Source organism: Anser cygnoides, chromosome 1 (genome assembly GCF_040182565.1).
Source record: "Anser cygnoides isolate HZ-2024a breed goose chromosome 1, Taihu_goose_T2T_genome, whole genome shotgun sequence".
Lineage (NCBI taxonomy): Eukaryota > Metazoa > Chordata > Aves > Anseriformes > Anatidae > Anser > Anser cygnoides.
The window spans coordinates 203,458,171-203,485,054 of record NC_089873.1 but is presented as its reverse complement, the minus strand read 5'-3'; the positions used below and the strand labels follow the sequence as shown (position 1 = coordinate 203,485,054).

At 37.2% G+C, this 26,884-nt stretch overlaps 1 protein-coding gene across 1 annotated transcript; it reads right to left on the bottom strand.

Moving 5' to 3' along the window:
* Positions 1 to 2,040: 2,040 nt before the first annotated feature.
* Positions 2,041 to 25,195, bottom strand: RAB38 (RAB38, member RAS oncogene family). Its single transcript, XM_013178078.3, has 3 exons — positions 24,718 to 25,195; positions 16,104 to 16,384; positions 2,041 to 3,344 (listed from the first exon to the last, which is right to left on the bottom strand). Exons 1-3 carry the CDS (start codon positions 24,920 to 24,922, stop codon positions 3,192 to 3,194), a joined length of 639 nt encoding a protein of 212 aa, XP_013033532.3. The 5' UTR covers positions 24,923 to 25,195; the 3' UTR covers positions 2,041 to 3,191.
* Positions 25,196 to 26,884: the final 1,689 nt, after the last annotated feature.

The window sequence follows — 26,884 nt, the reverse complement described above, 5'->3', positions numbered from 1 at the left end:
TGCCTGACAACTCACCTGTGCATCAGCCTGTGGTCCTAGGTGCTGGGATACGCAGAGGTGGTTTTATGGAGAACTAGAATGAAAATTAATTTTAAATCCATTTTGTAGTATCTTTACCCACTTGCAAGGCAATAGAGACTCATACATTTTATTATTTATTACAGAACGGGAAAATGTTTCATTTTGAAGTGGTCATCTAATTAAGACAACTCATCTAAAAAAGGAAAGAAAGCAATGTTAGGGCTTGAATCAATATAACTAAATTTTACATTTGCTCCTGAAAGGGTATCAGAACAAAGTGGGCTCATTAACTCCAAGATAAATCTTTCATTCTGGTCTGCCTATGACAACCCCTTCAGAAAAGGCTCTGTTTACTAGATACCCAGGTGACATTCACACATTTATTGCATTATAGAAAGAGACTTGACAGGTTCTTATCACTTCAGTAAAAATAAAATTGAACATTTAGAATTATGTAACCACCTAAACAGGCCTTATTCTTCATGATATTGTTTTAATTCTTACATTGTAAATATGTTCTGTCCTCCTGCTATCAAAAGCAGAAAATATGGCCCAAAACTGTGACTGCAGTGAAACTTGATGCAACAGAAGCAGGAGGAACAAATGGTAAGACCAGAGTTTAAAGCAGGTTTATAAAATATATTGAAGAAAGAAAGAAAGAACGAAAGAACGAAAGAACGAAAGAAAGAAAGAAAGAAAAGAAAAGAAAATACCAAATGAACAAATAACTATACATCCTCTAAGTGTTTGATTTTTTTAAAAATTATTATTTTTAATTGCTATTATCCCAGATTTTGAGTCATAGCTCTCATAAATATTCGTGAGAGGAAGTTATCGTTATGCTTTCTGAATGTTGAATGTAAGCCACCAAAGACAAGCGATCAGTAAAGACCTAAAACACATCAGCAACTGCTAAGTTGGTTGCCAATTGAGTACATAATTGTTTTTGGAAGCAACGACTTCCTTTGCTTCACCTGAGGCACCTAGATTTTTAAGTAAAGCATGGGATTCAGCTCATGAAGCTTAGCCCTTTAGAAGCCATCTAAATATCTAGGTGCTTGCATTCACCCCAGTGCTGACTGAAGGTATGAATTAAGTGTTATCCTTAATAACGCATCCATACAACTTGACTTAAATAATGCTTTAAATTTGAAATAGCTGACCTGGCACTGGGTCTAAATTACAGCCTAGCTGCTGAGATTATTAAACCAGTAGCATGACATCCATGCAGCCAGTTTCCATTTGCAGCACATCTGCAGCTAATCAAATCATCCCATGCAGTCACACACTGCTTTATAACCTCAACTGGGTTAACTGAGGTGGAATAATTGAAGCTAATTGTTGCAGCTCAGGCAAGCCCTGCATAGATTTAAAACATTAAGGCATTACAGCACCATGTATTTATGCTAGAGGGCACTCATAATTCATTCTGAGCAGTAATACAGCTTGGCATTTGTATAACATATATCATTGAGGCACTGTGCCGAGAGTAACTTTCAAGGAGTGCTGTGAGGTAGGTGTGTACATCAATCCCTATTTTACAGATGAGGAAATTGAGGCAGAAAGATATTTGACCCAGATCCCAGTAGGAGCCTGTGCTGAAGGATAACACTGAGATCAAGACAACTGGAAGTTATTCTCCTTGATTAAAAAAAGCTAGCTTATTCATATATATATATATATATTTATATGAGTCCTTATGTCTATGTGTGTGCACAGGTTAATTCTAGATGTGGATTTTTATTTTTAAAATTATAGACCTTATTTTCTTGTTTTAAAATTCTATGACAAAATGTATCAGTCCTCCCCTCCATGGTGTTACACATCTCTAAGGACAGAAACCCACCTCAGAAGACAGCACTTGCCACTGAAAGTTCACAGCTTAGGAAGGAAAGGACTGAGTGAGAGCAAGAAAATGGAAGTAATATGTCTGTGGCAGGAGACAGGTAAAATTTGTCTTGCAGGCTTGCAGCCAGGTGTCAAGACTTCTTGTCTAGACACACTTGCCTGAATGACTCCACCAACCTGCATATTTTGTGATATTCTGAAAATCAGCCACTTTATTTCCACAGTACAGCTCAACAATTTCTGCAAATAAATATTCCAGGAGTATTTACTCTCAAGACTGTTTTGTTTTGCTTCCTATGGTCATTCACACAATTGTTTTTGTTTGTTTGTTTAAAGAATGTTCTTCAAAAACAAATACCCTGCTATTCAACAAAGATGTATTCCTTAAAGGTTCATCTTCATCATTTTCCCATGAGAATCAACATAATGGGGAGGTTGCATTCAGGGGCTTTTGGAGTACAGACAGTTTAAACACATGGGGACAACATAAACGGATGGAGGGGCAAGAACAAAATTATGGAGTTCTTTTTTAAGGAGATGCTGGCTTTCTGAAACAGATAACCTTTCTGAAAACTGTCAGCCACTTCACCTGTGAGACTATATCCCTGATTCCCTGTTTGGTCACCTCTCACCCTTGACTTGTTTCATTTTGCTTCATCTGAAGGTAATTATAACAACTATGAGAATGTAACTCCTCAGGGGAGGGACAGCAAAATCTCATGTTCAGTTTCACAGGTTGAGACCTTCTGGGGAATTGAATGACATGAAAGGTTGTTTCGTGTTCAACCTTACCACTTCATCCAGGAGACTGAACTTGGCAATATTTCACTGTAGTGTTGTTGCCCCTTCCTGAACAGCTATATTGTCATCATCACCTTCCTCATATGAAACAGGATTATTCAGCTGTAATGGGGGGACAAAACAGTGTAATGATGATGGTTGTCTGGTCAGAGAATTGAGAAGATGGGCTGGAGGACCAAGGGATAAGTAAGGTGTTGCTGCAGTCACGTCACAAATATGAGATTTCAGAAACCACACCTCAAGGAAATAGATTTTGATATCAGTGATGGTGCTACCCAACCAGGAAAACACAGCCATCATTATGAGACTTATTTGACTAGCAGTCAGACAGTTTTGAGTAGTTGCTATCAATGAACAGTTCACAACAAATTTTAGCTGTTAAAAATTTCTGGAAAACTTTAAGTATATTTTTGAGATATTTGAAATTTGCTTATGGACAATCTGTGCAGGCTGGGTACATTTGGATACAGTATACATTGCGAGTCATAGTTGCTCAGCTCTTGTAATAGTCTGGAAGTCTCTTAGGATTTAAAGCAAGCTGAACAACTGACAATCTTGCTGGAATTCAAGTGTGGTTTTATAATATCTGGTTCAATAGGCTGAACTGGATCACTCTCACTAGCAATTATGTGTTTCACCAGGCATCTGGAAGCTTCATTGATGTTTATATTTTCCTACAAGTGAAAGAGAAAGAGAGGGTGATTAGTCAATATTAATTACAATATGCTGAATATTGCCTGTGTATAATTAAACTTTTCTCTAGGCTACATCAAAAGTTTACTTTCCTTAATAAACAGCTTTTAAAAATTGATTTTGACATTTTAAAAATGTTTACTTTCATTTTTTTAATTAGTTACATTTTATGTATATTATGATTCACATCTCCTTTAAATTATGCATAGAACTCACTTTAAATTACCCCAAAGTCTTGGTGATATGATTGCTTCAATAAACTATACAAACACTAAAGAGATGTTAAAGACAAATGGCTGAAGTAAAGCTCCAGAATCCATATTTCACTGCTTGAATAATGGTTACTCTGATTTTCAAATTATTAATTTGTCAGCAACTTAAAATCATTAATTTAGTCAGCAACTACAGGCATAAATAGCTCTTATTTTTTTAAACTTTATCCATAGTTTCAGGAGGGTTTCTTTATACCATACAATGAAACTTGTGATGAACAGATTCATTGAAAAAATAATACAATCTCAAATTATCCACAGAACAGCAAGAAAAGTTCTATATCATTAAGATTTCTTATTTCTTATTTATTTTTTGTTATTTTTTTGTTGAGGTTGTATCTCCAATGTACTGCTTCAGATGACATATATTAACATTGTTTTCATTTTCAAGACAGAAATCCTCACTCTAGAGACTTTCTTCCATAGCATGATTAACTTGCAGCAACCCTTACTCTGTAGAATAGGCAAAGCTGAAACAGCCTGATCAGTGAGACACAGCTCAGCACAGCATATAAAATAAGAAGGAATACTGAGTAAGGATTTTTTTAGTGACAGCAACTGGTATGGCTGGAATGAGAAGCCAGGCTTTCTGGCATAAAATACACTCTCCTACTCTAGGTCTTGACACTGATCACTTATTTCATATGACAACAGATAGAAACTCATTGCACCTTCAGTCTTACAGGAAATCATATCACACCTACATGCACATATATAAATATATGCTTATATATACAAATATAAGTATGTATTTATTTGTATGCACATACTTCTCTTGCTCCATGAAAATTATGTGTTACTTGCAATTTAAGACTGACCCATGTTTCCAAGCTGAATCTGGGGCCTGCTGTACTGAGACCACACCCACCCACCCACACAATGCCATAAAGTCTACCTTCAGCAAATGCTCAGCATCAGTGCAGCATCACAAACAAAATAACCTGTAAAATTCAATGTGAATTCAATGCGAAACCCTTTTTTATGTGTTCAAAATAGTCAGATGAGATGTTTAAGTATGTAGTTCAGCTATAAAAAAAAAGAAAAAAAAGTGCATGTGTGTGTTTTAGTAGAGGTGGTACAATTATATGAAAGATCAAAAGCCAAAGTAATGGATTCTGTGAGGCTGATTTCTAATCCTCTTGCAGTCAATTGCAAAGCTCCATAAACTCCACTGGCCATAACTTTGCCCACAACAAAGAGTTGAAATCTGGAGATTTAACTGGAAATGTTAATTAGTGCCAACATTTCACAGGATTCTTCAACTACACAAGTGAATTGAAATATTTCAACTTTGACCTGTAAAGAATATCGTCTGGTTTTAAAAAATCAAAACTTTAGACAAGCCATTTACATACTAACCCCTGGAAAGTAATAAAGAGCTGAGAATCAGGTCTGTACTGAGCTGTCAAAATGCAACTCTATCACATGATTTTCCTGACCCAGACAAGCAAATTCCTCAACTGTGTATGAAAAGTTTTTTTTCAGGACACTGTGAAATTTTCTTAGAAAAAAATAGACGTTGAAAAATATCTCAGTACTGCTTAAAGAGCTGACAATAAAGAAGGTTACCAAAGGGAGAAAAAAAAAAAAAAGAAAAAGAAAAAAATCCATCCCTCCTCCGTCCCCCAAAAAAGTCTTTTCATTATGTATTCTGTTATTAATGGACTGATAATCATTTTGTTTACCCATGTGCTGCTTCTCTTCTGGGATGGGAGCATTTAGCTTTTTTCAAGAATGTCTTAGTGACTATCTCAGTTTGTGCCTAAATACATTAATATTCACATGTATTAACATGTGAAAGCTCTTCGTCAGAGACTTAAGATCAGCATTTTATAGGAGTGGGAAAGAGGGAATGAACCCAAACCCACAAAGGCTTGGGTGTAGGTGAATGTCCCTTATCCGCACTGGTGCTAGATGGAATTCCAGGTGCTTGAGACTAAAAATTTAGACAAAAAAATACCATCAACACCACCAACAACAAAACACAATGCTGTTCTATTTCAGCCTGAACTAAAACTAAAGCAAAACTAGGTTATTAAATCCTCTATAGATTTTTTGGAGAAGTAAGCCAAATTTGAACAGGCAAATATTGTTTTGACATAAAAAATCAAAATATTTAATTATGGAAATATCAAAATGAAATGTTTTACTTTTTCTGTATTACTCATTCTTCTTTTTAGTGAAATTATTTTCCAAATTTTACTCATATTGCTGATTTCATTGCTAGTTGCATCTTGGATTGAGTCTACTGTTTCACTGGTAGGTGTCTGCCCAGATCTACTGATTCTCTGTAAAGTAGGATTAAATAAAGCTAAGTTTTATGTTCAGCTCTGGCCATTTCACCCAAATAGGATTCTGCTTTCAGTCCATGCGCACCTTCCTCTCTGCCAGAGCACCATCCCTTAGATGTGCCTACAAAAGTTTATGTGACTGAGCTCTTGCTTCTTCAGGCAAAATGTGCTGGTTTGCAAGGTTTCACTATTTAAAGCATTTGCAGCCAAGCAGTTAAAATTCTTCTCTTTGTTCTGTATAAGAGGTAAGGAATAGAAATAAGAGGTATGTAAGAGGTAAGGAATAAAAAGTCCTGTCCATAGTGTGTGCTGGATCAGAGTAATATTCTCATCCAGCTTTTGTCCCAGACATTCCTGAACATTTATATGTATGGTCTAGATGTGGGGATGAAAATTTCTGCCAGGGGACACGGGAGCAAGAGGTGGCCCTTACAGCCAGCACAGCTGTTTTTAAGCTTTTGTCTAACTCCACCCTTCTCCCATGGTTCAGGTGACAACAGGTACATGGTACAAACAAGAAGCAGTGCATTAAGTCGCTCACTACAAGGAGGTTGTTCTGCCACCAAAGCAGCTCCAGCAGTCCCAGCTGTGCCTTGACCACCTCCCTTCTGATGCTGTTGTTGCTGTTTATTCTAAACCTAATCCTTGTCCCAGATCTGTTGATCAGACATTGCTATGTTGCTATGTTCTGGTCTGTCTAATGAAATATTGATTTCTGCACCTCTCATCCTACAGTGTGTTTTGAAAAAAAAAAAAAATCAATATTCTCTTAGGCAGCAAAGCAGCAGCTGCAGACAGTAGAAGGTGATCTGCTCTCAAACAGACACCCAGAGACCTGGCAATTTTAGAGAATAGGAGGTGTTGAAAAGCAATCTAGGGAAGGACAGAGAAATAGAAGCAGGTGAAAATCCATCCAACAAATACAAAGAAACCAACAAACAGGATGTAAGACTGGACCGAGAGGAATAATCACAGACACCTTACTAATTATACTGAAACAGGGAAACTGGTCCCATTATGCCTAAGAATAAAATTCATCATTTGAAAAACAGGAAAGAAAATAAAAGTGAGACAACAGAGTGAAATGATGTCTTTCTATCAGTCTCTAGGTAGAAATCCTTTAACCGTCATCTCTCTTATGACTTTTGTTCTACACAAAACACCACAGAAATTGTGATGGTGCTGCAGATCACCTTTCTTTTCCTTTCTTTTTCATTTTTACTTTGTTTCTTTCATGTTCTGAGCAAATTCTTTAGGCCATCCTGAAGAATGTACCCTGCCTTAATAGTGGAGGAACTTTTGACTATCAGGATGGGGTTACAGACTCATCTAGTCCTTGACATGGTACTAGATGCACTACTGTTTCTGTAGCTTATTTTCTAGGCTCCTTTGAGGTTCCTTCTACCTTCATAGTTATCCAAAGACTAGGGAAGGTCTGTCTACCTACACTACTTTAAGGCCGTTAATACTTAACACTGCGTCTTTGATTTGTTTTTCTCCACGACATCTTTCTGAGATAGGGAAGTTCTCCTAGAACCATTTACCAAATGAGGAAAATACAGAGCCCCAAACAAAGCAAACTGCAAGAAACCTGGTCCAGTTCATAGTGGCTAGTTGGGAAGTGGGTGAAATGTTCAAGTGTTCTCATGATGAGGTAGGAGCTCAAAACCCTTTTATTTTATGAAACCTTTTCCTGGGCATGTCTCCTTGAACAGGAGGTGCCATTTCTGTGGCTTCTGTGGCTTTTGTGCCTTAGTAAGCCCCAGCACATGAAAGATGCTGTCGCAGTCAGTGCTGCAAAAACTGAGTTGTGAATCCAGCCCCAAGTGATTTACCCTGTCTGCCAGGGATCTGAAACCAATTCCTGTGGTGATGTCTGACTACTAGAGTCAGTCTTTCTCTTGACCCCATTAAGAAGGAATGCAAAAGTGAAAATCAAAACATGCTACTGTTAATTCTATTACCAAACAAAGTAAGGCAAATAAAATAAATCTATGTAATCTTTGAAAACCAGAAAGGAACACTGAAAGACACAAATGTAATTACAGTTTGCTGTGTAGATCTCCTTCAAAAGTATCTCAAAGGACAGTTTTGCGGAGAGAATATCAACTCAAGGGAGGGGAAGGTTGCATGACTTAAAATATTTGATCCCACTGCTATGGGAAATTTCATAGTCTTGTAATGCAACAATCAACCGAAGGGAAAATAAATACTTTGTTGAATGTCTCACAGTAGTATACAAGCCCAGCAAGCTTCTTTGTATTCTGGATTGTTTTCCTCCTTATCTGCCACCTCTAACACAAACATAGAACACAAATATTTAGAGCATCACATTTGAATTGATATATCACATTTGAATATAAGAAAAAAAAAAACTCAAAATGGACTGACTCTTAGCTCTTTACTGAAGAAAAAAGACATTTATTAGTTTTATGGGCCTGTCTAACTTCCAAATTAAACTTTATTTATTCATTTTTTCTTTTCCGTATAGATATCTTAGGTTTGTCTTTCTGGTTGTTTTCAGATATAAAATTGCTCCCGCTCTATATTCAGGTATTTTGTTTCTCTGACTGAATCTGATGCTCCTGAGTCTTGTCTTGAAAGTCAGGGAGAAGAGCTGGTAACTAGCCAGTGTTAGACCCATGTACAAAAATGGCATGAGAGAAGACCCAGGAAACTACAGACCTATTAGTCTGACCTCAGTCCCTGAAAAAGTTATGGAGAAGATGGTCCTGGGGGTTATTGAAAGGCAGTTACTGAACAAAGCTATTATCAGGCATAGTCAACATAGATTCCTGAAGGGAAAGTCCTGCCTTGGTAATCTGATATCCTTCTAGGATAAGGTCAAGGATGAGGTGGATGAAGGGAGGGTGGTGGATGTGATCTTTCTGGATTTTAGTAAGGCGTTTGATACTGTACCTTACAGCACCCTTCTGGATAGATGGTCTAACTGTGAGATGAGCCAGCAGTGTGCCCTGACAGCCAAGAGGGCAAACCACATTTTTGGGTGCATTGAACACAACATGGCCAGCTGGTCAAAAGTGGTGATTCTCCCACCTTATCTAGGTGTGGCATCACCTTCAATATTGTGTACAGCTCTGGGCTCCACAATAGAAAAAAGAATGTTAACATCCTTGTAAGACTCCAGAGGAGGCCAACAAAGATGGCAAAAGGGCAGGAAGGCATGTGTTGTGAGGAGAGGCTGAGGATCCTTGGGGTGTCCAGTCTGGAGAAGAGGAGGCTGCAAGACGACTTCATCATTGTCCAATTTTATTTCTATTATGCACTAAAATCCAGGAGAAGGGATATGATTTAAAATTCATTTTAATGTGCACTCTCCCAGTGCAAGCAATCTGAGGGAAAGGCTACACATACTCGCTTATCAGAGTGGATAATCTTGTAAATCACGGGCAGCAGAGACTTATTAAGATGTTGTGTTGTATTGCTGTGGTTGGGTTTCTAGGAAAACATAACAGCGTGAATTAAAAGGCATTCAGGTGCATGAACATAAAACTCACGGATGTAAAGTTCTGTGACTGCACCCCTGAGAACAAGATAATTTCTGGGACTGAATTCTTAGAGCTGTTTGGAAATCCTGCAACAAAAACCTTTCATCAGAAGAAGCTGATTGTGTGGTTTCAGGGCAGTCTGCCTAAGGAAACATTGGCTGCACACAGAGGCAGCTTGCATTGCCAGGCCTCACGGCTGAGGAACCAGAGCAACACGTCCTTTGAACCTCAGAGCTCAGCCAAGGGCTCCCTTAGATTTTAGATTTTCCTAAGCAGAACTATTTAATTATTTTAATAAAATTTTTTCAATTTTCATTTTGGAAGGAAACATCAAAATTTCCAGGTTATTGTGAGCAGCAGATGTACTGGAACTGAAGTAAAACACATGAAATTGAATCTAAACATGAGAACACTTTATTACAGTGGGGATGACTGAGCACTATCACAGGCTGCCCAGAGAGGCTGAGGAGTGTCCAACCTTGGAGATCTTCAAAACCCTACTGGATTCCATTGAGCTAAACTAGATGACCTCAAGAGGCACCTTCCTCAATAATTCTGTAATTCTGTGAATTTTCAGCTTTTGGCCAGTACTAAATAATGTATTTAAGAACAGTGATCCAGAGAGCTATAAGACAGCTCTGATACCGCTAGCATGCTCTGAAGCAACTCTTCTTTTAGTTTCAGGAAGCAAAATCTACAGAGGGTTCCACATAGAGTGACTGTATATCTGAACTGGAAGCTTCTGCCTTAGGTGTCAGCTTCGTTTCACACGTTTTATGGCAGAAACAGAAGTATTTTCTAAGTCTCTGTGAAGTAAGATGGATTAGACTTTTTTTATTTTTTTATTTTTTTCGCAAATTAGAAAGACAATGTAAGGAGCCATACATTCCTAACTGTGTCTGGCAGCCTCAAATGGATTGCTTTGGTTTCAGTTACCAGATCAGTAGATTAGCTGTTGTGTGTCAGCATAATCCATACACGTCCAAATTACATACACATGACCTTATTTTGTCTTCATGGAAATCAAAACCATGTCCTTCTTTGAGTCTACCACATAGCTTCATTTTTGTTTGTTTGTTGTTGTTTTTGGTTTGGTTTGGTTTGGTTTTTGTTGTCTTTTTTTTTTTTTTTTTTAACTTTCATGATTGTACAGTCAGAAGATTTTATACTTTAAACAAGGGACAGTAGAGCTTGCTTCATTCACAGAGCTCATTGGTAAGACAAGCAGAACTGCTGTCCTTGCTTGGAAGAAGAGGCTGGGTCAGAGGAGAGAGTGACTTTCTGAAAGGTCACCCAGCAGATTAATGGCAAAGAGGACTCCTGATTCCTGTTGCAGAATTTGAGCACTACGACACATTATGTATAGCTTGTCTGACAAAAATGGAAAAAGGACACATTATTACCTACCTTTTCTAGAGAAGGAAAGATTATATAACTTTTTCTAGGTCCAAATAGGATGTGTCCAAATAGCCCAAAGACTTGGTGTTCAGTCTCCCGGTCACAGTACTCAGCACAGAAGGAACTCTGTGCTTAGCCTAGGTTGGTAAGGATCTGGAAAGCATGGCTACCAGACCTTCTGGGCAATATGGACAAAATGTGACTGTCTTTTTACCTAATTCTCCATTGTTGACAGTGGAATTATAGCATGGAATGAGAAACTCAAACACTATCATATCACAGCTATGGTAAGTGTTAAGGTATTTCAATCCATTTCTGAAGTGGGTATTTTCAAGCACATTTAGTTTTGCCTGACTTGTCTGTTTTGATGCATGAGTTCCATTTTCATTATGAAGTGATAATAAGCTTCAAATTGCTGCTCTTCTAATCCAAGTGAAAAGCTAGTCTCTTTGAACCGGGAATGGTGGTGATGACAGTTTAAAGGCTTGGAAAAGTGAGTGGACTTCTCAGCTACTCTGGCCACACGCTGGATGATTGAAGATGTGACAAGAATGAGAAATTTCCTTCCTTTAAATAAATGTACCTTTCACAATAATTGTAATGACATTGATTAAATAATTTACTATTAAGGATTATTTTGTGAATATCTGGGGATGTGTTTTTAAGACTGCAATCAATATGAGCAAACTGAAGATATGTGTAAAAGAGACAAGGCTCCCCACTGGAAATATGGTGTTATATGTAACATGACTATACCGCATTGTGCTGTTGCCCAGTGAGGTCCTTCTTACATGAGAAACTATCAAAAGAAGTTTCTATCTTTGTAGGGAGCAGAAGATCGGAATAGGTTGAATATTTCCTTTAGATTAATGTAAGAATCAAAGCTAATACAAGAGAATACATTACGTGGCTCAAATAGTTTACATTAAAGTTGTTAACTTAAGAAAAACCAGCACCAGGGAATAATACAGTGATGTCTTTTGGTGCAATCTGCCAGTGCCACAGACAAGAATTTCAAATCATTGACAGCTTGAAATATGGTAAGTACATATATAGCATGCTACTTTAGGCATGGCAACTAGAACTTAAAAAAAAATGTTTTTATAAATAATCACCTTTGTTTTTCCAAAACACATAAATCACATTCAGTTTGTTCTGAAGGCTATAACATTTCCAGGCACGTTGGCAGAAAACCTCTGGAGATCTAATTATTCCAGGATACCACAAAAAAAGAGTTATTACTTATTTGAACCGCTAAAACTGCTAGCTGCAATACGATGACTTCTCTGTCAGTGTTTTTCTACTTCAGAAAAAGAGTTTCTATTCTCTATAGCAAACATATCTAGCTTTTTATTTTCCCTGGAGCTGAGTTCAACTATTTAATATGCCTTAGGCTGAAAGAATACCGGATACATGTAACATCCAATATTTCAAAATAACAGTAATAACAACTTCTGTTTAGGGAAAAAAAAAAAAGGCAAAAAAAAGCAAAAAAAAAAAAAAAGAAAAGCATAGGTTTAGTTCAGAACTTAGACCAAATGAGGAAATTATTTTGTTATAACTTAGCCTAAATGTTGTGATTTTACAGTCCTTAGTGGGATTACTTTGCTTTGAATCATTTTAAAGTCAGGAGTCTACAATTCTGGATGGATATCAGGTATGTGAATTGAAGAATATCACATCCTAGGCTATAGATTCAAAGAACAGTCTACAATAGTCATGTGGCTTCAACTCTCACTGCTCCTATCACAATGGGTGTTGAAGAAAAGTCTTGTCATAACTGGATTTCTTTCTGTTCAAACATGTCTGGAATGGTAAACAAAGGACTGCTTGGCTAGCAGTTATTTCTGAGCTAAATAAAGTAAGGAAGATCTAAATAAAGTAAGCTAAAAAAAGTAAGGAAAAGAAGTAGGGGTTTTTTGTTGGTTTTTTTTTGTTTTTTTTTTTTTTAAAGTCAAAATCTTATACCTGTTTGTCTCAGAAAAACCCAGACTGAATTTTCCTCTGTTGTCAGTTCTTTTAGATTTAATTGTCCTTTACATTTCCACGATTCTCCACAAGAGTGCCTACCTTCTACCATAATGGTAAAAACTCTTCCTCCTTTGAAATTGTTTGTACATTCATTCCCTGCCTTGACTCGAAGTAGTCCATAGCACAATAAATGTTTTTTTTTGTTGTTGTTGTTGTTTTTGTTTTTTTGTCCTAAGAGGAGGACAGATGCTTGCTGTGGACTAATTCTTGGAACTCACAGTATGGATTCCTTCCTCATATGCTTTTTCATATGCTAAAGAGCAGTGACCAGCTGCTGATCCAAACCACCTAGAATAACGAAACCTGTATCCTTTAAACAATGGTCCATCTTGTTCCCCTGTTCCATCTCATTCTCTTTGTAAATCTTTTAGATCCAGGCATTTTAAAACAATCTGTTATTCATTTCTCTCCAGATGATTTTTGTGGTGATTTTGCCCTCAGGCCTGAGTTTTCAGTGAATTGGTTCTTGTCCTCAGGAAATGTAAAGTCATGTAAATGTCAGAAATGAAGAAAAAGTAGTTTTGAAGAAAACAGCCACATGCAATGTTATACGTCACTGGTGAGCTGGATCCCAAATGCTCACAACTAGATATTTCATGTTATTTGTGGCCTGAAATGCAGCTAGACACCAAAGAAAATATTGAAAAGGTCCAGAACATGTAATTCTTACACAAATGATAATTTGTCTTGATAAAATCCCCTCACTCTCCAGATCTTCTACTGACAGCTGCTATTCCAAGGGTTTTGCTCTCTGGGTTTTTCTTTCCCTTTTAAAATTTATTTATTTATTTTATTATTTCCTGGAATAATTATCTCTCTGCCAAAATCATCATGAAGAATCTGATGTAAGACATCTCAGCCTGTTTTCTTAAACAGAACTAGATACCATCCTTACTGGATTCTGGTGGTTTCATCTAGCAAAAATCAGCAGATAACCACACTGAATTCAAACCATGTCCCACAAATGCTGCAATGAAAATAACCTTATATATAGAGAATGATAATTTACACATGAACCTAGACCAAAATGTCTCCCTAGAAATGCCATTTTGAAGAGACAGTGACTAGTTTTGAGGCCCATTCAGTAGGAAAGTAAAGACACTGGTCACAATGACCTCTCAGCCAACAATTCACACAATGCTTGAGGCAATTACTTGCTGTTACCTCTGCTGATTGCAAGTGATATTTCTTTTAAATTTTAATATTTTAGAAGATATCAAGACCAGAAGAGTAAAATACAGGTATACATTTCAAAGATTCTGAAGTAATTTTCTCAAAGTGTTTAAAAGAAATTAGACGACTAAATATAACATTTTGGTTTTCAGTCTACTAATAACTTTAGCCAAACCAGTGGCAAACTGTTTACATTTCAAACATTCAAGCATTCTTCTGTGCTGTTAATGATGAGAGCAGATTTCATAATCAAAGAACACAATAAACATAATATCCACTTAGATGTTGTGTTTAAATCAGTGTTTCACATACAACCAAGCTTCTACTAAAAGTCTTTGTCATAACAGGAATGAAATAATTTGAATAGCAGAAATTCAAGTTCAAGCAACATGGGACTGATTAGATACCTTTGTTGGTGATGGGAATCAAGACATGAGATTTCCTATGTTTTAATTTTATGTGCTAGAAAAAATCAAAGTCACATTGTGGTAGAGGCTATACAAATATAATAAGGGTATAAATCATGTAGCCTAATTTTAGACAGCTATTGAGAGAATATAGAGAGTTAAGATACCTTGATAGTAAATGGAGAGCTAATATTCCTTTTGGGAGAAAATTTTCTTTGTGTCCAATTCAGGGTAGTATAGAAGGGTATGTTTTTCCCCATTGAATCCAAGAGGAGTCTGGACAACCACATCACAGGCTCCTCACTCAGTGAGTCCATCTCTGCTCCAAAGCAGTTAGATACAGAAGCAAAAATGGATTCAGGCACTGAGATGACAGTGTAGGTGGAATTTAGGTACTTGGGGCCAATAAAACTATCCAAAAACTCCCATTTATCATCAGGAGAAGCCAAATGCTGCTTTCCTACATTCCGTAGTCATGAGCCAAAGGCAGACAATAGGCTGGAGATACAAGAGTATCCATGTTTTATAGATGAAGTATAGAGGACAAAGGCTATATTTAGAAGACTAAAAATACTGAAAGCTTTTGAAAATGTGTCTGTGGGTATTGGTGTTACACATTTATTTATTCTTGGTCATATCTTCTCTTCGTAAATAGAAATCTTGTTTCAGAAGCAGAAGTTTTCCATTAGTCCTGTATGGTAACCTTATTCTTCATTAAAAGTTCACTGCATTTTTGAGTATAGTTTTTATATATTAATAAAATTAGTTGGGACCTTTTGTCAAAGTCAACCACACATCTGAAAATCCTCAAGGCTATGACCATCTTCCACAAGCCATAGCAGTATCCAGGTGCCATGTAGTCACACAGTCTGTGAGACAGTTCCCTTTCAGGAAACCTTAGGCTTACTGTGCCAGCTCTGCAAATTTGCATGTACTGATGTTGTCTGAGAAATCCCAAAGCGGTATACAGCAGCACTGTTTGCTGGGCCTTTGTGCTGTAAGCATCCCAGTGCCTTTTTAATCTTGAGTTTCTTACCCAGGAAATCTGTACAAAGGCAAAGAATTTAACCCAAGAGAAGCTCATTCAGCAGTTTGACCACTGATCTTCTCTTCCTCTCTGGACATGTGATTTTTCTGAAAAGATTTTTGAGGATGAGAACTTACAACAGTCAGAGTAGTACAACCAGAGTAGTGCTACCATGGACTGGCTTTCTGGAATCTAACACAATGAAGCTCTTGTCTCAAATCAGGAGATCTTACCGACAGTGGTTATATAAAAATTTAGAGACAATATTCATTGTTAAGAATTATGAAAAATATCCTCATATTCTCATAAGAGGTAGTCTTTGTGTCTTGCCAAAGGTCATCTTCTTTCTTAAGCTATTACGCAGTAAATTGTTGCCTGTTTACATACTTTACTGCTGGCCTATAATCTTAGAGCTGTAGCTTTTCATAACATTGCATATAACTTGTTTTGAAAGAAAAGGCCTAAAACAAATATAAATTGCCATAGAAGGCTGTATTACTTTACAAATTCACCTTTAATTAAATCCACCAAAATAAGACCTTTGCAAAGTACATATTTCAACAAAGTGACTTATTTTGGAAACCAATTTCTCTGTGCTTGGAAAAACACTTAAAAAGAAATGGAAACATTACCTTGGCTGATGTTTCAAACCAGCCCACGAACCCATTTTCTTTGCAGAACTGATCCATCTTGATGCCGTTGTTCATAAGAACATCTATTCCCTGGTCACATTTGTTTGCTAACAGGACCGTTGGCACAGGTTTGCCATTTGGAAGAACCAGCTTAGAGTCCAAATCCTCCTTCCATTTTGTCACTGCTTCAAATGTTGCGGGTCTTGTAACATCAAAGACAATGAACGCCCCCATGGCCTCTCTGTAATAGACCCTGGTCATGTTTCCAAATCTTTCCTGACCTGTGATCATGAATGTGGGGAGAAAAAAAAAAATAATTGTAAAAATCACTGTTTCCAGTCTAAGTCAATATTTCACATACCAGGTTTTCTAATAGAATATTACTGAAGGTAGGGCTTGATTTTGTAAGTAAGTCTGACACCTCTGGAAGGGTACTATTTATCTAAAGAATGATAAGTAGAGTACTAAACTCATTTGTATGAAAATGTGAGTACAGCAGAAAAAGGAGTTTTAAAGCAAACATACAAGGAAATGTAATAAATTTATGACAAGTTTGAACTTCAGTGTACAGTCTTATTAAGCTGCCAGATTTCTGTGGACAGTACTCAGACTCTTGGTGTACATCACAGGAATTTAAACGACTCACAAAACATCTAGGTATAAGATTTGAAGCTCCTTGATACTACAGTATTATGTGGGAAACATCTAATGCAGTTGATCTCACGCGTGACAGAAAGTCCCACACAGTTTCATGCAAGTGATTTTAGTAAACAGTAACTTAATTAAGCTCTGGAACCATACCAGGCATTAGAGTCATTATGAGCCTACTGTCACTGGCAAAGTAAAACACAGAAGTGCAAAAGGTGTATTTAAAGCTTTACAAAAGTGGAAAGCATTATCAGAAAACAGAAAACCGCTGTAGTAATACAAGGAGACATATAGCTCCAGTAAGAGGAACTGGGAGGAAAAGTTTTACATTAGATGTGTTCTTAAGTTTTATAGCTTTATTTGCTGAATTCAAAGGGTTGTGTGGAAAGGTATTTAGGGGTCTTCTTTCTTTCGCCTTTTTTGTTTGTTTGTTTGTTAATGATTTTTTAATGTTGTTTGATTTTTTTAATGATTGTTAATGTTAATGATGTCAGGCTATGATATGATATGATATGATATGATATGATATGATATGATATGATATGATATGATATGTTGATCATCTGTGTTGTTTTTTAATATTTATGCTGTTTTCATGGGAAATTTGGCATATATATATATATATATTTCCAAGAATGGAAATAAAGCACACATAATTTTCCATATTTGAAAAAATAAAAACTTAAAAGAAATCATTGATCTCACTGCTGAGCTGTGATCCCCAAAAGGAATAATTATAAATGCTTGAAACATCTCAAAGTAACAGCAGATTTAAGTAAGACAGCCATTGTATTTAACCATATGTTTCCATATCTGAGAAAACATGCTATGAAAATAGACAATACTCCATGGAAGCCTGTTTCTAGCCTGATTTTCCTAATGTGCATAGTTTTGAGTGGGTTATGAAGACAAGAAGATTGCCTGTCTGTCTGACCCCAAGAAGTTTACCTGTAGAGGTTTTATGTGATGGAATTTGTGCTGTCAAATGTAAAGCTGGGATGAGACCTGATGTGTCCTGATTGCTGGGCTTCTAAGCCATGCAGTTTCATTTAATCGAAATGACACTGACCAGACATACTTAGGGCCAGCCCCTGGAATTTAATGCATGTTATGGAGCCAACACCATCTATTTGTGTCATTCATCTTTGGTTTTATGCAATAGTTGTTCTAGCAAACACAAAGTCATTCACATGATACAGAAATCAAAAGCAGATATCTGTCATCCTCAAATTTATTCTAGATTTGTTTTATCTTAAACAAACATTGTTTTCCATTGATAAAGCAAGACAGAAATATAAAAAAAAATCTGAAAAATATAAAGTCTGATTGAAAATTTCTTATGGTCATGCTTTATTAAAACGTCTTATGATTCCTATTAGTGGGCTGATCAGATGAATGGCTAAGTCATGTGTTATTCAACAACCTCCTTGTTGAGCAAATTTTTTTCATCTGCAAGAAGGTACTTTCAAACAAAAGTCAAGGACTGATTAGAATCTCATCAGTGAAGTCAACAGCAACATATACAATTAATTTTTGATGCATATTGCGTTACAGTGATACTTTACACTTCTCATGCAAAGTCTTGAGTTGCTTGCGCTGTAGATGAGATGTAGGTGATGTAAGAATAACTAAACTTGGGCCTTACACATAAACAGCAGTACACAGTTCTCTAAGATAGGTGTGATGTGTTGTTATAGAATATGTATTAAGTTATTAATTTGCAGCACAAAATCCTTCATCACAAACAATGAAGATTAGAGGAATAAAAGGCTCAGAAGATGTGTTCTTCTGGCTAGCGGTGACAAAGTACTGACAAATGGTGTGACTGATGGGTCTGGAGAGCAAGTCTTACTAGGAGCGGCTGAGGGAGCTGGGATTGTTCAGCCTGGAGAAGAGGAGGCTCAGGGGCAACCTTATCGCACTCTACAGGTACCCTAAAGGAGGCTGTAGCAAGGTGGGGGTTGGTCTATTCTCCCACGTGCCTGGTGACAGGACGAGGGGGAATGGGCTAAAGTTGCACCAGGGGAGGTTTAGGTTGGATATTAGGAAAAACCTATTTACCGAAAGGGTTGTTAGGCATTGGAATGGGCTGCCCAGGGAAGTAGTTCAGGCACCATCCCTGGAGGTCTTTAAAAGACATTTAGATTTAGAGCTTAGTGATATGGTTTAGTGGAGGACTTGTTAGTGTTAGGTCAGAGGTTGGACTTGGTGATCTTGGAGGTCTCTTCCAACCTAGATGATTCTGTGATTCTGTGATTTCTTGTTCTGCTTCCAACTGCATTTGCAGATACCTAGGTTTTCACTCCATGGAAAAGTCCCTGTACTAGTAAAATCAACTTTATGCAGGCAGACAGAGCTCACCAACTTCCATTACAAATCACCTCAGAGAAAGAGAATGAATGGAGCTGGTGACTGAATGTTAATTTGTATTCAGATGACTGAATATTAATATATGAACATATTTAGCATAAAGATATTATGAAACTTTGAAAAGAGGTGGTTTGTAGCCACAGACATTCAGCTTTATGTCATTTGCATAATGGCTTCACTCTTATTTAGATTACATTGTGAAAAGGGGATCTCTGTGTTTGTGTTGTGCTTCAAGTACAAAATATTTTATCAAAGCACCTGGGAAGACTCTTCTTCCAAAGATTCCAAATTAGTTGAACAAATAGTTATCTTAGTAGATGAGGTTCCTAAAACCATTTCTCTTAGCAGAATTACTCATGAAAATAGGCACCATTTGATGGTGTCAGAATGTGGACTTGTGTTTTCAGAAACACAATGGCTTAGGCAGTAATTATGTTGCAAATTAGGTCAACCATTAGGTATTCAGTGGTATTCCAAAAGCAGCCTTGAACATTAGAACCTACTTTATTGCATGAGGGACTGAGGCAGGTGGGTTTTGCTTTTTGTAGGAAGGGTCAGAAACTTGTGAAATGCTTGTTTGATCTGGCCCATTGGGCTTTGCTGTACCTCTTGCAAGGCCACCGGCATCTGGCATCAGACCCATGAGTCTGGTAGCTTTTGCCCACTGAGATGGTGCTCTACGGTGGGATTCATCAGCCCTAACTTAGGCTCTAAAAAATTAATTCTCTATCTAAGATTAGGGTCCCTTTGTAGTCAGGGACTGAGAAGAGATATCTAGAGGACATATTCTCAGCAAGGACAGACATTTAAGAGAAGTCACATAAGCTTCCATATGGAGGTATTTACGCTCTGCCCTTGACACCCTGGTGAACCCAAGGTGGCTAGCTTACACTCAGTTCAGGAAAAGATGTCTAATTGTTAAACCAGATGAATCTTACTCCACTTTGAAGTCATCCCAAAGAGATAAAGGTGCCAAAGCAACAAGATTTCCATTAAAGGGAAGGACTTCCTGTGTGAATGGTACCTGTCCACACTTTTATATTGATCTCAGAGACTTCTGTAGCAGGGTAAGGTATCATTTAATAAGCTTAAAGCAATCAACATCTGAACAATTGTAGTTTATAAAAATGCACACTGCATAAGCATGACTTCTACAGAACTGCAATCTCCGCTAACCACTATTATCTTTGATAAAGTTATAAAAAATTATGAGAAAGTGCTAAAACTCAGAAAATTTCCACCATAATATCTGAAAAAATAGTGTAGATAAAGATTGATTATAATTGTCTAATGCTCAGTTTTACTGTGGGTTTTACTTCTTACTACTATCCCTCATCCTAGGAGGGAAAAGCTTCTGGGATCCACATGGCTTTACACAGAGGGCCTTTAGCCAATGCTGAAAAGCTGGAAAATGTGAAAAAGGATTAAACATTTTTTATCTTCTACTTCAAAACAACTTTCAGAATTTTGACTCTTCAAGTTAAGTCATTGACTTTGTGGAAGCAAGACTGAAACATAAACCAGACTAAAAAACACCCCATACTGAGCACATGAGAATGTGGAGAAGCAGGCTCTGAGCTGGATCAGGCCCACAGATCCCATCAAATCCCTGCCAAAATAAAACTGTCACAGTGAGGGACTTATTTGTGATTGCAGAACAGTGATTTCAAGGTACCTTAGCCTAGAAATCACCATGACTATCTTATTTATGCATATGTACTGAAATGCTTAGCAGCCACTAAAATCCTAAACCACTGAGGATGTACAGTGCCTCGTATCTGTGAATGGCCTGTTTAGTCCTTGTGGAGTATACTGGTCCCCAAAACTTCACAACTATTCAGACATTTGACTATATCTAAGCAAATACCATTGTTTTTGAATGTGACAATTGCAGGGAGAGGAAATCAAACTGGTCTTTTGTTACCAGTATTGTGTGAATGTCTCCAATGCAGTGGACCAACCATTTATGAGACGAGATCCAGCCTTGTGAAAGTAAACCAAGCTATTTTTGGTAGCAATGAATAATCCAGCCCACACATGTGCAGCAGAAGGGGTAACGGCAGTGATGCCTGCTCTGAAAAAGTAGCTGGGGAGTGGGAGGCTCTGAATGCTGCCCTCTGCCCCTTGTGACTCTCCCAGAGAGCTGCTCCCTTGGACTTCCTGTCTGCAACAGTTGGCGTCATCAAAAATGGTTCCACTCTGCATCTGCAGGACCACCCCACCACAGGAGGGAAGCCTACAGTAATCCTATCTTGTAAGAACCTTGTTGCAAATATGACTAAGTATTTCCTTTAAATCTGCCCTTCCAACAATCTGTCCACAAATTTAAAGGATGATCACACAGAGGTAACAGAACTGCTAAAGAAACAGAACAAAACGAAAGACAGAGGATCAATATTTAAAGATATTTGACACAACAGTAGAGGTGATAGAACACTTCAAGAGGGACAAGAACACCATAACAGAGAGTTTGGGACATTCAGTGAAATAAAATGGATGAAATTAAAGACAATGAGAAATTTACCATGTGTATCTTCTCCCACACAAAACAGCAAACATTCAGTCACCTGAATTATTAGACACTTCACTGGATCAGACATAAATTAGTATATTCTAATGCCAGTATGTTGTTACAGACATCATAACATGAGAAACCATGAATTTTTATCCAACTATTCCTGTCTTACAGCCATAGCTTTAGGAACAGACATATTATTTCTCCAAAAACAAAAACAAAACCAAACAAACAACGAAACCAATGTAATAATATGTGAAGAACAACAAATTTATCTTAGAATTATTTTTTCTAGTGATTAGTTATTGTTCAGCATTTGTCTCTCGTGTAAAAAAATGCATGCTCAACATTTAGCTATTAGATCTTATTTTAGTTTTGTTTACCAAATTAAGGGATACACAATAATATATTACAGAAAAATATATGGTATTTCACTATGAAATGAGATGGCACCAAACAAATTTTCTTTCTTCCTGTTATATCTCATAGGAGGTATGTAATGGGTAAAATTGGTCCTTCTATGGATGGAGTGCACCACTCCTCCCATGAAATCACCAGGTATTTAAATCTTACTAATAACATAGATAAGCTTGATGCTAGTTTTACTCAAAACATTTTTGAGAAAATTATTTATATATTGTTAAAAAATTTACTACCTACTGATGCACACAGTCAAGTGCAAGGAAGAATACACATTATGCTCAGTAGTAGCGTTCACTGGAGCATAATGAAGGGGGAGGCTAGGATGTGAGAGATGCAAAAATACCTGAAATATATATATTTATATGTTTATATTTATATAAAAGTATCAATATGAAATGTTATTAACACATTTTCAGCATTTGTTTCAATTAAAAATATCCTAAATGCTAAGCCAACATCCTTAGTCTTGGTTAAGGAGAGAAAATGTATTGCTTTACCCCTAAAGCTAAGCATGACCTAATAACAAGGATTCAAGCAAAAGACAGGGATTGTTCTGAAACCAGATATTGTTTTTATCCCCTCCTACTCCCACATATCTGTGTTTTGCACACAGTGACATATGAAAGCCACAGCCAGGGGAAAACACTTCCATTCCCTCCGTAAGCCCAATCAGTTTCATTTCGTTTTCATTTTGAAACAACTTTTTTTCACATCAGCCAGATGCCATATTTGTTGTCTATGCCAGCACCACACTGATCTGAATTCAGAATGTTGCTTGCAGAACTTAATTTCTATGTATAGCCATCAACAGCTAAAGCTCCTTACACAGAAGTCATTAAAACTGAGACAGCAACTCTGTTTATTACTGGCCGCTGTCTTGACCTTCACAGAGATGCTCTGAATTGAGCAATTCATATGAAATTTAGTACTATGCTGTAATTCTCTCTGTCATGTGTGATAACTCAGAAAGCATGCTAGTCATTCAGTACTACAACTCGGTGTAATTGCTTCTGCAGCCTGACTGAAAGCTACATCATATGATCTGCCAGCACATGATTAGTAGTGTAATAAATCTCTGAAACAAAGCATGCAAAATACATTCGTTAAGTCCCCAATGTACTCAGAATTTACTATTAAGGGCTTTTTTTTTTTTTCTCATGCAGAAAAGTTTTGCTGAATGTGTACATATTTATCGTTATAATCAGTCACTGGTGAGCAATAAAAGCAATGCTTTCCCCATTATTCCAACCTGTAATAAAAAACAAAACAAAACAAAAGCAACAATAACAACAACAACAAAACAGGTTTATCTACTATCATAAACCCCCCAAATTATATTATTGTGTAAAAAAAAAAAAAATGCTGAGGATATGCACATTTTGTATAACACAGTGTTGTTGCATAAGTTTTAGTACCTTGGTGCTAAATTCAGAGCTCAGATATGAACTAGCTAAGCGTAGAAGAAAGGCACTCCCTCCGTTGATAAGAATGTTAAGAATTTTCCTATTCCACTGGTTTTACTATGTACAACTCCAGACTTGAACCCACAGGCTGGCACAGCTGCCTAACAGCTGATGTAATTTTCACCTTCATTCCCTACTTCATGAACATAACTTCTTATTTTAACTGAGTTTAAAAAATGCCATCATTTTTGCTGTAAGATACTGTGTTATTGCTGAACTTGGATTCTCATGTACACTACATGAAAAATGATTACTTATATCATGTAAAAAATGCCATGCACAACTTCTATTTTGTACTCTGAATCAAAAGTGGTTCATTCCTAGGAAGGGATGTGGCAAGAAGAAGAAGCTGTGGTTTTAGTTGGAAGCTATGTATAAAAAATCTGGAACACTGATTGCAACAATGTCAATTCTGTATTTTTTAAATAATGCAGGCATGCAAGGATGGATGGACTTCTTTACTCTTTTTCTCCCCCAGAGCATAAAGTACCATTTTTGCTTTATGTTAGAAAAAAGAACAAGTAAACCTGAGTAAATGAATTCTAACAAAGAATTGCCAAATACAAACACCAATCTTTTCAAAGTGTGGCAGAAGTTTTTACATTTCATTGGACACAAGGAATTGGGCACAAGGAACGTAGGATGGAGAGGATGAGGAAGGAAGTAAGGAAGGAAGGAAGGAAGGAAGGGAGGAAGGGAGGGAGGGAACGAGGGAGGAAGGAAGGAAGGGAGGAAGGGAGGAAAGTAGGTATTGTGATCAGGTAACCCTGATATATTTTTTCCTCATTTTTTAACTATAAAAATCATATTAACTGTCTTAATCCCTCATCTCTTCCACTAAATTAAATAGACACAACAAGAAATTCTTGTCAGCCTCCCTCCCACCACAGAGATCTCTTAGTATAATGATGTGGCAGCTGCAGGGGAAGAATCGGGCCATTCAGAGAGAGGAGACCGTGTCTGAGGGCTCGGGAGAAAAATCAGACAAGACAGGTTTTGCTCTGACATCCCTTGTCTGTGGGTCTGCTGGCTTTAAGGAAACTCCAAAATTTCAAGGTGCCCTGAAGTTCTTTCTCCTCAGTCTCCTCTCCCTCATTGCACAGGTAACTTAAAGATTAGAACAAATGAACTTGGGTCTATATTTTGTACTGTCTCTAGATGGGTTACAGGGCACAGGGTTCCCTTCTGTACTCACCCGCAATATCCCAGAGCTGCAGCCGTACCACAGTCTCAGCATCCCAGCTGAGGACCTTCAAGGCAAAGTCCACACCGATGGTGGCCCGGTAGTGGGGGGAGAAGTTCTGGTGGACATAGCGTTTGATGATGCTGGTTTTGCCCACTCCCAGGTCCCCAATCACCAGCAGCTTGTAGAGGTGCTCCTTCTGATTGTGCTTCTGCATCTTTCCTGTTGCTGCGACTGCTCCCTGCAAACTGATTGCATGCTCTGCCCCAGGAATCCTGCCAGCCCGAGGGGAAGAGAGGGAAAGAGGAGCCAGGGAGGGAAGTGAAGAAGGTAGGTGGAGGCTCCTTCCCTTTGTACAGAAGCAGGATCACCAGGTCCAGCAGGCAGCCCTGCCGGGAGATGAAGTAAGCAAGGGACTCGGGGAAGAAAAGTCTCCCAGAAAGTTCAGTGTGTACATGTGTAAAGGTCAGCACGAGGTGTGTCTGGGATTAGTCTGACTGCTAAAGACTTTGCAGGAAAATTAGTGCCACAGTCCTGTTCCCTGTTTCACTCCTCACTGCAAGGACAGTGTTTCTATTGTACACTAGTTTTGCAAGCTTTTTTTTTAACCACTGTCTTCTTGGTGATAATTTTTTACCCCCTGCTCATTTCCAGACATATTTAAAATGACAGTCACCACAAAAAAGGCAGAAATCTCCTTTCAGGATGTCACCCCTCCATTAAAGTGTAAAAATGAAACCAACGTGACTAACTTCAGATGTGATTTTTTTTAATTTTTTTTTTAATCAATGTAAGTCAGTGTGAATTCTCTTATATCTCTAGAAGTGGCAATTAATAACAATATAAAACATCTTTACATTTTTCCATGCTAGGAAGGATGTGTGAATTTAATTATAACAGATACATATTTTTAATTTGTTTTAACATAATAATTTGTTATCATCTGTCTGTACCGATATTCATGCTCAAATCTGCTGAATGCAGTACATGGCTCATACTTTGTGTTTTCATACAACAGGAATCTAAAATGCAAAAAATCTAGAAGATTTATCCCATGACTCTGATAATTAGAAGTTATGAAAGCATAAAAGCATTAGAGCATGTGAATGCCAGTGTCTCAACGATTCTCTATTTTCCAATATGAGTGATATCAAACTTACAAACAATTAAAAATATTTGAGTAAATCATTCCATTGACATGATTGACCCTATCTTTTAAATGAAAATTACAGTGACAGTTTCAATTAGGCAGCTTTGTTGGCAACCTTTATCTGCTGCCTTGAGATATTTGAACCGTTTAACAGTTTTGATAGCAAACTCCCATAATTTTGATATTGCGTGAAACTCATCCGTGAATGATTTTAACTTTTATCAATGACAGTAATAAAATGAAAAGATATTATACACTTACTGAAATACCATTTAATGGAGTTATCCAAATGTGCACTGAAATGGCATTAGGAATTTATCATCTATCCAAAAGCTAGATTTTAGAAGACAAAGAGTTCAGAGTACCATTAGGAACATTTATGTTATGTACTGTTTTATAATCACTTTTTAAACTCAAAAGTTTGTTTATATACACATATATGGAAAAGTGTAGTCTGAGGATTAAAAAAAAAAATGTATTTTTTTTCCTTGAAACTTTTTATTTTTAATAAAAGGTCTTTTTTTTTTTTTTTAATAAGACACTTTAAAAAAGTAAGCTGTGATTTGCATACTTCTGTTTGGAGAGAAAATTATGAAGGGATTAGCTTTGTTAGCTAAGGGCATCATTAAAGACTGCAATTTGAGAAGCAAATCATTTCACTCCTCTCAGCTACTACCTTTGTGTGATTCAAGCTTATTATCTTTGCTATCTGGCAGTGTGCAAGCTGTGACTCTTGCCTTCCTAGCACTGCCATTTTCAGAGTATCCACTACCACAATTCAAAGTGCTTACAGTTCCTCTCTAAAGTTGAAGATTCCTGTTTTACAGGTTAGAAAAGAACAGGCTTGGATTGTTTAGATACTCTTTGATATGCCAATGCTCAGAAAACAGTGCACGAAACCTAGCTGTGAGCAGATATTACTTAGGTAACCATCTCTACAGTCTTATTCTGTTAGTGAGTTTAGTAAGAGATTGGCCTACAACCAGAAGCATGAGGCTTTACCTCCCTTCCAAAGTTTTTGTTAGCATT

Excerpts from the sequence above, each read along its gene's own strand:
- RAB38 (XM_013178078.3), bottom strand. The coding sequence starts at position 24,922 with ATGCAGAAGCACAATCAGAAGGAGCACCTCTACAAGCTGCTGGTGATT. Across the intron at positions 16,385-24,717 it reads GCAGCTCTGGGATATTGCGG|GTCAGGAAAGATTTGGAAAC; the intron begins GTGAGTACAGAA and ends TCATGATCACAG. Across the intron at positions 3,345-16,103 it reads GGTTTGAAACATCAGCCAAG|GAAAATATAAACATCAATGA; the intron begins GTAATGTTTCCA and ends TTTCACTTGTAG.